Source organism: Gorilla gorilla, chromosome 4 (assembly GCF_029281585.2).
Source record: "Gorilla gorilla gorilla isolate KB3781 chromosome 4, NHGRI_mGorGor1-v2.1_pri, whole genome shotgun sequence".
Lineage (NCBI taxonomy): Eukaryota > Metazoa > Chordata > Mammalia > Primates > Hominidae > Gorilla > Gorilla gorilla.
The window spans coordinates 64,881,682-64,898,215 of record NC_073228.2 but is presented as its reverse complement, the minus strand read 5'-3'; the positions used below and the strand labels follow the sequence as shown (position 1 = coordinate 64,898,215).

Here is a 16,534-nt window from a genome sequence, read left to right as displayed (position 1 = left end):
CAAAGGACTCAGACTTTTTTAGAAAAAAAGAAAAGGAAAAAGTTTACTTGCTAAGTATGCAGGGAAGTCAGACTTCAAAAGAGCTAGATCACCAAATACAAAACATAAACTTATTGAAAGGAAAAAAAAACAAGGTTATCAAGTATACGTTTGCCTGTTCCTGGTAGATAAACACCCGCTTTCTTCTGTGATTATCTTATCTTGAAAGGTCATGACATGCCTTTTTACATCAGCATAGCAAAAATCAGTGATAAAAGTGTTTTTAGGGAATCCAGGCTTATGAGAAACATTTCATTATTATTTGGGAACCAGAACAGTTGTTTTTGGTTTATCTGAGAACAAAAGTGGCTTTCATTTTTAAATTGTGTAATGTGAAGAAGTGCTTGGTCATATTGGAATCAGGGCAAAGTGTGTGTTCTTGTTTTTGTTCTACTCTGTACTATGAGTTCATCCTTAAATCTTTAAAATTTACTTTCAGTAATACACGTATGTCTACTGAGCTAAAAGAAGGGACAATTTCTTTAATTTTTTCATGGAGTAATGTTAAAAGTTTACATTTTCAGGCAAACTTAAAACTCATGCATTAAGTATTCTGATCTAAAGTGACAGAAAATGACTAGGTGCAGTAGCTCATGCCTGCAGTCCCAGCACTTCAGGAGGCCAAGACTGGAGGCCACAAATTCAAGAACACAGTGAGACCCCATCTCTACAAAAAATTTAAAAATAAAGTGCCAGAAAACAAAAAGCTAGACTAGACTTCTGATATTCAGACTGAGCTATATCTCAAAACATGGCAGTCAGACCACTGTCTGCTGCCTAACTCCAGCAGCTTTTGCCATCATCTGTTTGGTATTCTAAGAGAATAAAAATTTCAAGCAGCTTTGAAAATTGCCACTGTGAACGCATCTTCAGGACGCTGACACATATTTAGAAAATATAGCCTGTTATTTAAAAGGTAAACGTAACCCCTTCAAAGCACTACATAGTTAAATGTCATGATAGTTGTGATTTTTGACCCAGCATACATCTATTTCAATGTAGTAACTTCTTAGAATTTTAGAAGAAAGGCACTTCTAAGTACTTTATGATGGTAGATAATAAGAGTAGTTGTCCTAAATCATACACTCCCTCTGCCGCTATGTTACCCACCTCTAAATTCAATTATCCCTCTTTGGACGGGATGTACTATAAATTATATATATGCTATGTAAAGCAGTTAATGTGTCTTTTGAAAGATCCTATGTGGACAGTCATTTTATCTGTAGTGTTGATGTGCTGGTCTCTAATTTGATTTCAGTCCAAAAGAATATCCGCTAAGGATGCCTTAGCCCACCCCTACCTAGATGAAGGGCGACTACGATATCACACATGTATGTGTAAATGTTGCTTTTCCACCTCTACTGGAAGAGTTTATACCAGTGACTTTGAGCCTGTCACCAATCCCAAATTTGATGACACTTTTGAGAAGAACCTCAGTTCTGTCCGACAGGTTAAAGGTGAGTATCTGTTTTGGCCTTTGGCCAGGCAATATGCCTAGTAACATTTTCCATTAGGTGGCCATGAAGAGCTGAGATCTGGATGGTAACCAAAGCTCCCCTCTATGTTTATTTTACAACCTTGCGTATAGCTATGTGTCCGGGGCATAACAAAGCATATTTAATATTATATCCAGGGGAAGGTCGAGGAGAGGAATGAATATTTTGTTCTTATTTTCAAAGTTTATTTAGTGAGTATGACTCAAAATATGTTTAATATGTATTCACTCAGTGTCATTTCATTGATTCAAACGTATTGAACTTTATATAACATACAAAGTTCCATAAAGGATAAACATTCACTGAGGGAATTATTCCTTGGATGATGACAAGAGAAGGGAATTTCTGATAGTGTACTCATAAAATTTTGTGGCAGGATCTCCTATTGGAATACAGTGGGAGTAATGACATCCAAAATTCTGAGTGATTTTAGTGTCTACTGTAGGACATTTTACAAGAGAGAGAGTAGTCCCCAAAGTAACCACCTGAAACTATACACCTAGATACCAACTGAGGTCTTTAAGTGATCTTCAAAAAGGCAATAATTGCCAGCAACTTAGAAGAGTTCACCCATAATGCCAAACCTGTGGAGTCTCTCTCAAATTTATAGGCCATTTTACTCTTCCCACTGATGGGGTTGCAGTCTGTGTAATGCCACCAGTAGGTTTCTTGCTTATATTTAGCAACAGCTGTCATTTTAGTTTTAGGAAGTTCAGCTGAATTCTGCTTGATAGATGATGTGTGTGTTTGATTTAACTAAACCAGTAGGCAATGCTTTTCAGATGCTGGCTAGAGTTCACTGAGAATTCACTGCTCCCGGGCTTGCAAATTGTCATGGATTGTATGATGTTTGTTTTCTCCACAGAAATTATTCATCAGTTCATTTTGGAACAGCAGAAAGGAAACAGAGTGCCTCTCTGCATCAACCCTCAGTCTGCTGCTTTTAAGAGCTTTATTAGGTAACTATATGTATGTAATTCAACATTCTTGTTAGAATTAAAAGGATGCCAGTGTTACTTCATTATTCAGCATATTTGTTTTTATTTAGATAACATAGATAAAAGGTGCAACAGAAAGTTTCTGTTATGAGGTTTGGCTTTAGTCAAAAGTGTATTAAAACTGTAAGCATCTGGGCTGGGCGCGGTAGCTCATGCCTGTAATCCCAGCACTTTGGGAAGCCAAGGCAGACAGATCACCTGAGGTCTGGAGTTCAAGACCAGCCTGACTAACACGGAGAAACCTTGTTTCTTCTAAAAATACAAAATTAGCCAGGCATGGTGGTGCCTGCCTGTAATCCCAGCTACTCGGGAGGCTGAGGCAGGAGAATCACTTGAACCCAGGAGGCAGAGGTTGCGGTGAGCCGAGATCGCACCATTGCACTCCAGCCTAGGCAACAAGAGCGAAACTCCATCTCAAAAAAAAAAAACAAAAAACTGTAAGCATCACATTTTACACTGGTGCCAGTTCACTGCGGTTGCTTTGGCAATTTTTTCCCCAGATGACCATTGTGCTGCCTCATCACATATATGGCAGTCCTGCTGCAGCATTAGTATGGTAGCCACCTGTCCTGGAGTTAGACGTGGTCATCTCAGTTCCCACTACCATTCTCACTCCCTAGTAATAACTGCAAGCAGGAAAATAATTTTTGTGTGTGCAGGTGGACTGCTGGTGTAGCCTATTTAGAGGAGAAGTCAAAAGGCATATGGTAGAGCTATGAACCTACATTGGAAGTTACCAGGCTTCATTCTCCTTGTCTGTCTGTCCTTTCCTTCTCTTGATCTCTTTTTCCTTAACTCCTTATATATTGATCAGGGTCTAGTCAGGAGAAATAAACCACTTCCCTAGAATACGAATGGGGAAAATTCAGTAATAAGAACTGTTAACTAGGAAAGATGATCAACTGCTAAAAGGCATAAAAGAGGATTCTGAAGGCTGCTGAAGTAGCAAATGCAGAAAGCAGCCACTCCCTGTAGACTGAGGGAGAGTAAACAAGAAAGAAATTAAGAATTTAGAAGAGGTTCCTCCATGTAAGGACCTCTTTGGAGAGGGTATGGCTGCCACAGGAACTGGAACACACAGCACAAGGGTGGTGCAGAAGAGGAAGTGTGCCAGAAGGTGTGGCCAGAACTGGTCCATCAAAGACTGCCTGCCAGGAGAGTTCGGGTGGACCAAAGCTGAGCCTTCCACATGACCAAAAACAAGCACAACAAACCAAGGAAGGGAGACTGCTTCCTGATGCTACAGCCTTGCAAATGCCCTTCCAGCACCCTCTGTTGACAAAAGCTAACATTAAGCTAGGTGGCAAAGGGGAACCATGAACAGGGTCTGGCTCCAGTATCACAAAGCAGGACAAAGGGTGGATTCGGATATGAGTGGTCACACAGTCTCTATCTTCCCTGCTGCCTTTCTCCTCTCCTTTTTCTCTCTTCCTGCTGCCCTTTCCCTTTAATCATATTAAAGTTGGTTGGATTTGTTGGACCACAGTCAAGATTTTATGCTTAAAATTTGCAAAATCAGGAGACTTTCATTTCTTCCATGTATTTTTCTATTGGAAGAAGGAATTAAGTTGCACTTTTACTTATCTGTGGTTTTAAATTACTTTGTTTTACTATTTTCCCCTAAGAGTCAGTGACCCAGTCAGTTAGGCAGTTTAGCAGCTTAGGTGCAAATGATCCTGGGCCTTGGGGAAACAAGGGGTTACACTTTTCCCTCTCAAGTTTATAATCTAATTAGCAATCTTAGACATAGGAAAAAGCCAATAACAGATCTAGATCACCAATGCTAAATGATTACCTATACTTCTCCATTAATACTTGATAAAAGAATGCTTATAAGGCCCATTCAAAATAGGCCACTGTATTTTGAGAGGCTACTTTTAAATGGATGATTCTACATCCCTTATTTTCCTGATTGATTATTGAAATTATTACTTGTAATACCTACATTTACTTTACACTTTGAAGTAGGCACTGTGGAAAATACTTCACATCTATTATCATTTATTCATCCCAGTATCCTATGAGGTAAACAGCATTATTCCTTTCCAAATGAGAAGAGATTAAGGCACTTGCTCAGGGCCATACAACTAGTAAATGACATGTGGTTTTCAAGCCTACATATTAGCCACTATACCAGATTGCCTCTCCATAGATAACAGGTCCATAAACAAGCAACTTAGAACAAATTCAACTTCAAAGAAACAAATAAAAATCCAGAAGTGGAATTAATTTTTTCAGAGGAAGAGAGGAAAACAGGAAGTAGTGAATTACCCTTTTGTCCATTGTGACATTACAACTAATTTCTCCATCTCTGTTTTCTTCCAGTTCCACTGTTGCTCAGCCATCTGAGATGCCCCCATCTCCTCTGGTGTGGGAGTGATGGTGGAAGATAATGTACTACTGAAGATGTAATGTAGCTTTCCACTGGAGTCTGGGATTTGCAATTCTGGAGGTTAATCATGCTTGTACTGTAATTTTACTAATGAAGTTTTAAATTAACAACCACTACTTGTATGATATGAATAATATTTAGAAATGTTACTAGACTTTTAATCTTGTAAAGTGGTTGTGCTTTTAGAAGAAAAATATTTTACCCAGAGTTGCACATGTTTTATGAATTTAGTGCAGCTGTTATGGCTCACCTCAGAACAAAAGAGAATTGAACCAAATTTGGGAGTTTGGGGTTTTATGTTTTGTTTTGTTTTTCTTTTCTAAAATGAAGTGAGATTGTTCACACACACACACACACACACGCAAACACAAAGGACAGTCATACATTTTGATATTTGAGCCATTCCTAAAGATTTGGGGTTTTCTAAAACTAAAGAATCTAGGAACCTTGCCTGTGACCAATCATGGAGCCACGTGAGCTGATCGTGGCTGCACCTGGGGGGAGGGTAGGGAGGAGGGGCATGCCACCTAATGATCAAGCCCTATAATTAGCTTCTCATTAGAGCCGTGATGGTGATGTGTGCTGTCTAAAATCCAATGTTGTGGGTAGAGAGAATGAGTTTGTGACTAGGAGAGACTAAACTTTTGTTTTCCTTACCCAGTATAAATATATATATATATATTTAATCTATTTTTATTAGAAGTTTTTCTGCTCTTTCTTACATAAAAGAACCCCAAGCATGCATCTTTCATGTGTGTAAATAATTCATTTCTGGGCTAATTTCAAAAGAATCCCAATATTGCTGTATAGAAAGAGAACTAGCTTGCACATTTTAGGTCTGTGAAATTTTGTGAGACTTTTCCTGCACTGGACAGTAAAAAAATAATAAAAGACAAAAACAAATTTAAAAAAAAATTTAAGCCACAAAAAAAGGCACATAGGGAATTATGTCAAATGTGTTTGTGTCCTTAGGCAAAGCTGTGGGAGTCTTGAAATGTCACAGTAGTAAATAACTTATTACTTTTTGACAAGTTCTTTTTTTCTGTTGGAACACTGAATTCTTCTGTGCATATGTACATATGAATACAAATCGAAGGCCTCTACCTCCTGGAGTTATACAACTTGGCTTGTTTACCTCCACATGCTGATGATGACTATTTTTTTTTTTTTAAGTTCAGTGTGGAGACTTGAAACTTGAATGTCCCTTCCAACTTTTATATTAAAAATAAAAAGACAAGAAAATTGAAGATCATTTTTCACCTGTACAAGGAATACTAATGGATCGTCTTAAAATTGGTCTAGGAAAAAACCTTGGTGTGTGTTATGGACAATTAACTGTTAAAGTTATTGTAAGTTATCTGTATTTAGCAGAGTATTTTCAACTTGAGTGATCTGAGCTGAATTTGAAGACTATTAATAAGTTATGTTTGGAAGTTTTAACTTCAATGAAGTAATTATTTGCTGTGAAAGAAACAAACATTGAATTACTAAACAAAGATGGTGCAATATCTTTGTTTTTTTTTTATGAGGCTCCTGAGAATCAACCCAACTGAAGCATTTCAATTCACTTGAATGAGAAACGTGTTTAGTATCAAAAGAGCCCAAGAAGACACTGGTGTGAAAGGTACAATCTCAGAGGTTGGTCAATTACCGTGGCACACTTTCTGGTCACTTTGTACAATGTAGATTTGAAGTACAGTGGTGAAAACATTAAATGTGACATTTGAAAAAGATGTGTCATCTGTTTTATTTCAATTTCTTTCCTTTGTTTTCTCTTCAGTACAGCTCGTATCCTGACTTTGCAAAGTTTTGAGACACTTCCTATTTATATTTCCACTTTGATCTTTGAGGAAATTGGTTGTTTTTAAAAATCTTCTCAAAAACTTTAGATTGACAAAAACATATTGAAAATTTAGTTAAATCAATATCAAAGATGTGATTTAAATATACACAATATAGAAGTCTTTTTAGACCTTGGAGTCTCTAATCCAGTGGTTTTCAAACTTTTTTTTCTTTGAAGCAATATCTTGGAGTCCAGTATATTAAATACATAAAAGTAGATTGCTCTGTATGAAGCAGACTGGTAAAGGGACTTGACACCTCCCTCCTCTTCACTTCTGCCTCCTGCCTCTAGCAGCCCAAAGGTACTTTCAGCTAAGGAAGAAGTCCCAGCCCAGTGGTGGTGTAATCAAGGCCTGAAACCAGACTGCCTGACTTCAAAATACTTTCCCTGAGGCTAGATAAAGCAACATTACTCTTGAGTTTGTAGGTGGCGTGTACTTCTCCCTATCTTTTTTTATTTAGCAAAATGAATGGATTTTTTTTCCTGACATGGAGGCAGTTGACTATTCTAACTCATGTAAATTAATATAAATACATTTATTATTTTATTCATTCAACAAAATTTTGAATACTTACTAAGTATAAGAATTACTTGTCAAGAAGCCATATTAATATCACCAATGCTTATATAAGGAAACCAGTTTTATCACTTACAAGAGAGCATTTTGAGTTAACACATATCATTTTGAAACTAAATTCTGGCCGGGCATGGTGGCTTACACCTGTAATCTCAGCACTTTGGGAGGCTGAGGTGGGCAGATCACTTGAGGTCATGAGTTCAAGACCAGCCTGGCCAACATGGTGAAACCCCATCTCTACTAAAAATATAAAAATTAGCCAGGCATGGTGGCGGGCGCCTAGAATCCCACCTACTCAGGAGACTACGGCAGGAAAATCGTTTGAACCCAGGAGGTGGAGGTTGCAGTGAGCTGAGATCGTGCCAGTGCACTCCAGACTGGGCAACAGAGCGAGATTCTGTCTCAAAAAAAAAAAAAAAAAAACAGAAACTAAATTCCTTTACAGATAAGTATTTGAGAAAATATATTGACCTGCTCTTACTGGAACCTACTTAGAAAACCAAGGAGATTTGTTCCTTGTTGCTTTATTTTTGGGAATTGCAAAACTGTGGAGTCAGTGTGGACAGGTAAGTTAGGGCTATAATCACCTACAATTTGTGTGCAGTTTAAGAACATGTGGAAGATGCAGATTATCTCTTACGATGACTCATAAGGCTTAGAATTTTTGTTTTTTTTGTCTATGGTATGTTATTTAAAATATTACTTTATATTAAAATAAAAAATAAAGAATAGAATGCAAAATTTGAATTTTGAAATTAAGACAACTTTTAAGATATTTTCAGAAAACAAATTGAGTTTACTGTCAACAGAGCCTCACCAAAGGCAGTTCTAAAGGGGACTGACTTTACTTCAAGAAGATGACATACTTCAAGAGGAAGAAAAAGAATAACTAAAAGCAGATCTCCAAGAATGGTGAACAAAGAAATCGGTGAACACATGGGGGAAACTAAGCAAACACAGATTGCATATAATAATAATGTCTGGTTGTGGGGATGATAAATTACAGCAGCAGTCTTTAAACTGGGGTACAGACACCCCTAAGGATAAATGAAGACTCCAGGAGGTACATGGCACATATGTTTGTTTGGGTCTTTTTGAGACAGAGTCTTGCTCTGTCACCCAGACTGGAGTGCAGTGGCTTGATCATAGCTCACTGCAGGCTCAACCTCCGAGGCTCAAGTGAGCCTCCCACCTCAGCCTCCCAAAATGCTGGGATTACAGATGTTAGCCATTCACCCAGCCAAGCACATATACTTTTAAGAGAGTCAACTTCACTAACTTTTTTTTTTGAGACAGGTCTCTGTCACCCAGACTGGAGTGTAGTGGCGCAATCTTGGCTCACCACAATCTCCACCTCGCAGGCTCAAGCGATTCTCCTGCCTCAGCCTCCCAAGTAGCTGGGATTACAGGCACATGCCACTACCACCCAGCTAATTTTTGTCTTTTTAGTAAAGATAGGGTTCCACCATGTTGGCCAGGCTGGTGTCGAACTCCTGACCTCAAATGATCCACCCACCTTGACCTCCCAAAGTGCTGGGATTACAGGCGTGAGCCACCGTGCCTGGCCATCTTCACTATTTTTTTTTTTTTCCTCCATTCTCTTCCGGAGTTTTATTTTCACATCCCTCTTCACAGTTATTCTCCCACTTGAAAGACGAATTTCTTACACATCTTAGATATTAATGTGGTGCAATATACCTAAGTATAAAAACTTCCTGGGTTGCCAACTACAAGGACAATTTGAAACAGGTTTTGCTTATAGAGACCTCACCTCTTGCATCTCACCACTGTCAGGTAATCCATCAATCCTGAGAGAAAACCCCTGGAAAGTAAAGCAAAGAGGACACTAGGAAGAAGGACTGGTGGTATTTTATTTCATTCAGGCAGCAAATTCGTGGCACAGCTGTGTCTGTCTTAAAATTGAGAAGTCAGATGGTTTTTGTGGAAACACATATAAAATGAATGTAGACCTTTCCCAATAGAAAGTAAATCGGTTTTGCCTGTGTGGTTTGCCAGTTAGGACTTTCCAGTAGTTTATATGGTAGACATTTTCCGCAGTTAGAATGAGCCTGAATCTACAGCTACGAAGTTTTGGGGAAAATATATTTAAAGCAAAAGATTAAAAATTAACCAAAAATATTGTAGAAATACTGGCGAGGATGTGAAGAAATTGGAATCCTTGTGCATTGCTGCTGAGAACGTGAAATGGTGCAACAGCTGTGGAAAATGGTATGCCAGTTCCTCAAAAAAATTAGACACCAGGCACAGTGGTGTGTGCCTGTAATCCCAGCTATTTGGGAGGCTGAGGCAAGAGGATTGCCTGAGGCCGGGTGCAGTGGCTCACGCCTATAATCCCAGAACTTTGGAAGGCCAAGGCATGCGGATCACCTGAGGTCAGGAGTTCGAGACCACCCTGGCCAAAATGGTGAAAACCCGTCTCTACTAAAAACACAAAAATTAGCCAGGTGTGGGGATGGGCGCCTGTAGTTCCAGCTACTCAGAAGACTGAGGCAGGAGAATCACTTGAACCCAGGGGGTAGAGGTTGCAGTGATCCGAGATGGTGCCACTGCACTCCAGCCTGGATGACAGAGTGAGACTCTGTCTCAAAAAAAAAAAAAAAAAAAAAGATAACCAGAAAATATAACAGCCACTAAAAAGAAAAAAAAGTTATTGAGTTCTACTTTGTGTTCAATATCTCTGTGTGCTGGCCATGGAGATTATCAAAACAATAAAATGTCAAGGAGCCTATACAAAGAAATCACAACATGATTTCAGCTCTGCTCTGAGACAGGGTTGACTGCCCTGGAGTACTCAGGGGTGGCAGCTAACCCAAAGCAGGTGGAGTGGTCAGGTAAGCTTCCCCGGAGAGCTGAATTGAGGATAAATTAGAGTTAGCCTGGCAAAGAGAGGTGATCCGATCTGTGCTTTCAGTTCTTTATATATTCTGAATACAAGTCTTGTTGAGTATGTGATTTGCAACTATTTTCTTTCTGTCTGTAGCTGGTTTTTTCATTTTCTTAACATTGTCTTTTATAGAACAAAAGTTTTTATTTATGATGAAGTCCAGTTTATCAATCGTTTTCTTCTGTAACTCATGGTTTTGGTGTCCAGCCTAAGAACTCTTTGCCTAAACTGAGGTCATGAAGATTTTCTCCTACTTTTCTCTAAAAGTTTTATCATTTTACATTTCTTTTAGATATATGATCCATTTTGAGCTAATTTTTGTATAAGTTGTGATGTTTAGGTTGAAGTTCTCTTTTTGTATATGAATGTCCACTATTCAGACACCATTGTTGGCTCTAGGAATCTATACATGTGTTAAAACTCATAAAGCTGTACACCAACGAAAGAGTCAATTTTACTTTATGTTACTTTATTATTATTAATTTTTTTGTTTTGAGAGGGAGTCTCATTCTATCACCCAGGCTGGAGTGTAGTGGCGCGATCTCAGCTCACTGCAACCTTCGCATCCCTGGTTCAAGCGATTCTCCTGCCTCAGCCTCCCAAGTAGCTGGGACTACAGGCGTGTGCCACCATGCCTGGCTAATTTTTGTATTTTTTGTAAAGGCAGGGTTTCACCATGTTGGCCAGGCTGGCCTCGAACTCCTGACCACAGATGATCCACCTGCCTTGGCCTCCCAAATTGTTGGGATTACAGGCAAGCCACCACGCCCGGCCAAATTTGTTACTTAAAAAAAAAATTTTTTTTTTCAGTTACACTTTTATGACATGCACACCCGTTTTAACGCTTATACTGGCAAGGCTGTTGACCTTTCTCTTTGTGATTTATTCCAGGGCTTTTACTCTCGTAAAGCTCTCTTTCCACAAGAGGTCTGATGATTCTAGGAATCCTTTCTCCATTCAGTTGCCTTTGCACTTTGGTCAAAAATCAATTTGCCATATTTGCATGGGTCTATTACTGCACTTTCTATTCTGTCCCATTGACCTAGCTGTCTGTAATTCTGTCATTTCACCTGTATCACACTTTTTTTTTTTTTAGACAGGGTCTCCCTCTGTCGCCCAGACTGGCATACAGTGGGTGTGATCTTGGCTCACATCAGCCTCCACCTCCCAGGCTCAAGCAATTCTCATGCCTCAGCCTCCCGAGCAGCTGGGATTACAAACATGTGCCACCACGCCCAGCTAATTTTTGTATTTTTTTAGTAGAGATGAGATTTTGCCATGTTGCCCAGGCTGGTCTTGAACTCCTGGCCTCAAGTAATACTCCAGCCTCAGCCTCCCAGAGTGCTGGCATTACAGGCATGAGCAACTGCACCTGGTCTTTTTTTTTTTTTTTTTTTTTTTTGAAGAGACAGGATTGCATGCCTGTAGTCACAGCTTCTCGGGAGGCTGAGGAAGAATAGCTTGAACCCGGGAGGTGGAGGTTGCAGTGAGCCAAGATTGCATCACCGCACTTCAGCCCAGGCGACAGTGAGATTCCATGTCAAAAAAAAAAAAAGAAAAGAAAAGAAAAAACAAACAAAAACAAAATACTAGCCAATTGAACTCAGGAATATGTATTTTAAAAAATGCTATAGTCAGGTGAGATTTATCCTGGCAATACAGGGCTGGTTCAGTATTCAAAAATCAATCATAGTAATTCACCATATTAACAGCCTAAAGAATTAAAAGCAAATGATCAGGCAGGGCACAGTGGCTCACACCTGTAATCCCAGCACTTTGGGAGGCCGAGGCGGGCTGATCACCTGAGATCAGGAGTTCTAGACCAGCCTAGCCAACATGGCGAAACCCTATCTCTACTAAAAATACAAAAGTTAGCTGGCCGTGGTGGCTCATGCCTGTAGTCCCAGACACTTAGGAGGCTGAGGCAGGAGAATCACTTGAACCCAGGAGGCAGAAGTTGCAGTGAGCCAAGACTGCGCCACTGCACTCTGGCCTCGGTGACAGAGCGAGGCTCTGTCTCAAAAGGAAAAAGAAAGCAAATGATGATATTGATTGATAGAGAAAAACTATGTGACAAAAATTCAAAATTCACTCACAATTTGAAAAATAATACTCTTAGGCCCGACTGGGCCACTCAGACCTGTAATCCCAACACTTTGAGAGGCTAAGGCAAGAGGTATTACTTGAAGCCAGGAGTTCAAGACAGCCTGAGCAACGTAGTAAGACCCTGTCTCTAAAAAAATTTTTTTTTAAATTAGCTGGGCATGGTAGTGCCTGTAGTTTCAGCTACTCAGGAGGCTGAGGTAGGGGAATTGCTTAAGCCCAGGAGTTTGAAGTTACTGTGAGCCATGATCACACCACTGTACTCCTGCCTGGGCGGTCTCAAACTCCTGACCCCAAGTGATCCACTCACCTCAGCCTCCCAAATTGCTGGGATTACAGGCATGAGCCACTGCGCCTGGCCAGCTAATATTTTGTTGAAGATTTTTACATCTGTGTTCATGAGAGATATTGATCTGTAGTTTTTTTCCTCAAAATACCTTTGTTTAGTTTTGGTCTCAGGGTAATGTTGGCCTCATAAAATGAACTGGGGAGTATTTTCTCTTGTTCTATTTTCTGGAAGAGATTGTGTAAAATCAGTGTCATTTCTTCTTTTTCTTTTTCTTTTCTTTTTTTTTTTTTTTTGAGACAGAGGCACGCACTGTCACCCAGGCTAGAGTGCAATGGTGCAATCTCGGCTCACTGCAACCTCTGCCTCCCAGGTTCAAGCGATTTTCCTGCCTCAGCCTCCCGAGTAGCTGGGATTACAGGCACTCGCCACCACGCCCAGCTAATTTTTTGTATTTTTAGTAGAGATGGGGTTTCGCCATGTTGGCCAGGCTGGTCTCGAACTCCTGACCTCGTAATCTGCCCACCTCAGCCTCCCAAAGTGCCGGGATTACAGGCATAAGCCACTGCGCCCGGCCATTTCTTCTTTATTTATCCTGCTCTACTGCAGACTTCCTATGATTGTGTCCGTGTTCAGGGCCAGGTGGCAGGAGGACACAGAGAAAAGAAAGCTATGGGGGTTCTCCTTCTTGGGACTACAACTCTTTTGAAAAATAAACACGCAAACACGTATGTGTGTATATGAATGTATATACATACACACACACACACACACACACACACACATATATATATATACAGTCTCAGTCTGTTGTCCAGGCTGGTCTCATGCTCCTGGCCACAAGTGATCCACCTTGGCCTCCCACAGTACTGGGATTACAGGCATGATCCACTGCCCCTGGCCCACAACTCTTAATCAGAGGGGGAAAGATTTCCGTTCCTCAAAGTTTTGGGTGTCTGTGGACCCTGCAGCCACTGATGCTACCATCACCACTGTTACTCTCATGGAATTGTCTAGGGGCTGGAGCACGGGAGAATGAAGAAAAGAAAAATTGAGTTCCTCTTCTGTCTCAGTGCTAGACCTTCCCTTTCCACTCCTCAAGGCAGAGCCAGCACTTCCCCTGTTGATCTTTCTTTTTTTTATTTTTTGAGATGGAGTCTCACCATGTCGCTGATCAGGCTGGAGTGCAGTGGCACAATCTCGGCTCAATGCAACCTCCGCCTCCTGGGTTCAAGTGACTCTCCTACCTCACTCTCCCACATAGCTGGGACTACAGGCACCCGCCACCACGCCTGGCTAATTTTTGTATTTTTAGTAGAGATACGGTTTCGCCATGTTGGCCAGGCTGGTCTTGAACTTCTGACCTCAGGTGATCCACCTGCCTCATCCTCCCAAAGTGTTGGGATTACAGGCATGAGCCACTGCACCCGGCCCTGTTGATCTTTCTCGTCGCCCCAGTGCCCATTCTGGATTTGGGGCTGTCTTGTATCCAGGCTGGGGAATATCAGAGAGAAAATGAGAAACTTGCTTCAGCTCAGTGGAACGCTGACTTCCGGCTTTCTTCCCTCGTTTCCCCGCTGTTTTTAGTTTCACACTTCTCAGAGAGCTGCCCTGTGCATGTCTGTCCATGTTTCACAGCAGCATTCAGTGGGAGAGACAGGGTGGAGGGTGCTTACTCCATCTCATCTGGAACCTAATAGCTTTTTAAACTGTCACAATTATATGAAGTAGGTATTTCTTATATTTGACAGATGACAAAACTGAGGTTCCTAGAGGATAAGTAATTTTCCCAAGCTCACACAGCCAGTCAGTGGCCAACCCAGTCATCCTAGCCCCAGAGTTTGTGGTCTGAGCCACTAGTTCTGCAGCTTTAGAGGGAGCTGAACACAACAGTTCTGTGGGGTGAGGTATGGGGCTTATGTGTTGTGGACAGGGCCTGGTATCTCACTCCCTTTAACCTGCATGGTGTATGAAGGAAGAGTGCGTAGCGTTTAGGGAACTGCTTTCTTCTTTGATGAAGATCTGGACTGTGGTGGGACAGGAATAGACTTCTGTCTTCAAGACATGTGCATGTGTGTGTATGTGTGTATACATGCTTATATATGCGCCTGTGTGTAAGCCATGCAGCCATTGAAAGTGAGGATGTGGATCCATTCATTCAGCAAGTATTACTTGAACCTCCACCATGTATCACACATTTTTCTAGGCACTGGGGATACATCAGTGAAGAAGCAGACAAAAACCTCTGCCCTCATGGAGCCCCCATTCTAGTAGACAGACAATAAACATACAAATAAATCAATTACATAGAGTGCTAGAAACTGGTAAGTCCTAGGGAATAAACAGGGCAGATAAGGAGAATTGGGAGTGTTGGGGTTCAGGGCTGGATATATTTATTAACACGAAATGAAGTCTGCCATATACTGTTGAATGCACTTCCTAAACTGTGATTTCATATGACTTCCTGGTATTCCAGGGGAAACTCATCCAGTAAAGTTCAGCCCTTTATGAAGAATTCCCCTGTGGTCACATTCCAATTCCTGGACCTGCTGCCACCCTCAGAGCTGCATGCTCCTTCTTCAGACTTTCTAAGAATGACTCAGGTCATTGGTGGAGTGAAGCCAAGATTTCCAACTCAGTCACCTGAAGAGATGGAGATACCATTCATGGAGCTGGAGATCCCTGAAGATTTGGGAATTCAGAAAACAAGCTAAGATAAGGGTGAGCTACTACTTGACCTTTCTGTGTGTCAGTTTGATATCTGTAAAACTGGGCTAATGATGGCACATTATGTGTGGTGAAGACTAAGATAATATGTGAGACGTACCTGGAATAGTACTTGGCACAGTGTAGGCACTTGAGAAACCTTGATTTATTATTTTTGCTATTAGGCTGCATTAACTTTAAGCTGACTGAGAGATATCCATGGGGATATGTCTAGAAACAGTGGACAGTGTGGATCAGGAACTCAGCAGAGGAGCAACGACACAGATTTCAGGGGTGGTTAAAATCTTGGGGGTGGATGACAACTCCATGGTCAAAAAGAGAAACAAGAAGAAACAAGAAAAGAGAGCCAAAGATCTCATCTTGGGGAGCACCAATGTCAAAGGGAAGAAACAGGAAAAGCCAGTAAAAAATCACTTTGTGTTTTGTAGTTACAATGGCTAGAAAGAAAAAGAATTATTTTAGTTGTTTCTTGGTTGTTTTTTGTTTCTTGATGGACACTTTTGTTTGAAACTTTTTATGGTACTGTTGACCTCTATCTCCTCATTCTTCCCCACCATGCCCTGCCCCTGGTAACCACTGTTTTACACTCTGTTTCTTTATATTTAGCTTAAAAAAAAAATCCATGTATAAATGAGATCATGCAGTGTTTTCCTCTCTGTGTCTGGCTTATTTCACTTAGCATAATGCCTCCTAGGTTCATCCATGCAAGTAAGTTTAGACATCTCAATGTACAGAGGACTACAGTTAGTAATGTTGTATTGCATGCTGGAAATTTGATAAGAGAGCATTTTAGGTGCTCTTTTAGATACACACACGCACGGAACTATGTGAGGTGATGGATATGTTAATTTGCCTGACCCTAGTAGTCATTTCTGTATGTATATGTATATCAAGATATCATGTTGTATACTTTAAATATATACAATAAAAACAAAACAACAAAAACCTCCATTTTTATTGTAAAACAAAACACTGATATAGAAAACCAGGTAAAACAGGTAGGGCACAATGGCTCATGCCTGTAATCCGCATTTTGGGAGGCCGAGGTGGGTGGATCACCTGAGGCCAGGAGTTCGAGACTAGCCCGGCCAACATGGTGAAACCTTGTCTTTACTAAAAATACAAAAATTAACTGGGCGTGGTGGCAGGCACCTGTAATCCCAGCTAC

The 16,534-nt window shown here is 40.7% G+C and overlaps 1 protein-coding gene across 3 annotated transcripts in view; it reads left to right on the top strand.

Annotated features, from left to right (window-relative positions):
• The window catches only part of NLK (nemo like kinase), a 163,573-nt gene extending 147,317 nt beyond the window's left edge, over positions 1–16,256 (top strand). For 2 of the 3 annotated variants that reach the window (XM_019028377.4, XM_055388689.2), the window contains 3 exons: positions 1,298–1,496; positions 2,401–2,494; positions 4,859–6,658. In XM_019028377.4, the coding sequence (XP_018883922.1) occupies positions 1,298–1,496; positions 2,401–2,494; positions 4,859–4,913 (348 nt within the window). In that variant the 3' untranslated portion in view covers positions 4,914–6,658. Of the gene's footprint in view, positions 1–1,297; positions 1,497–2,400; positions 2,495–4,858; positions 6,659–15,115 lie in introns of those variants that run through there. The other variant, XR_010133827.1, reaches the window with a different exon arrangement.
• The last annotated feature ends 278 nt before the right edge of the window (positions 16,257–16,534 follow it).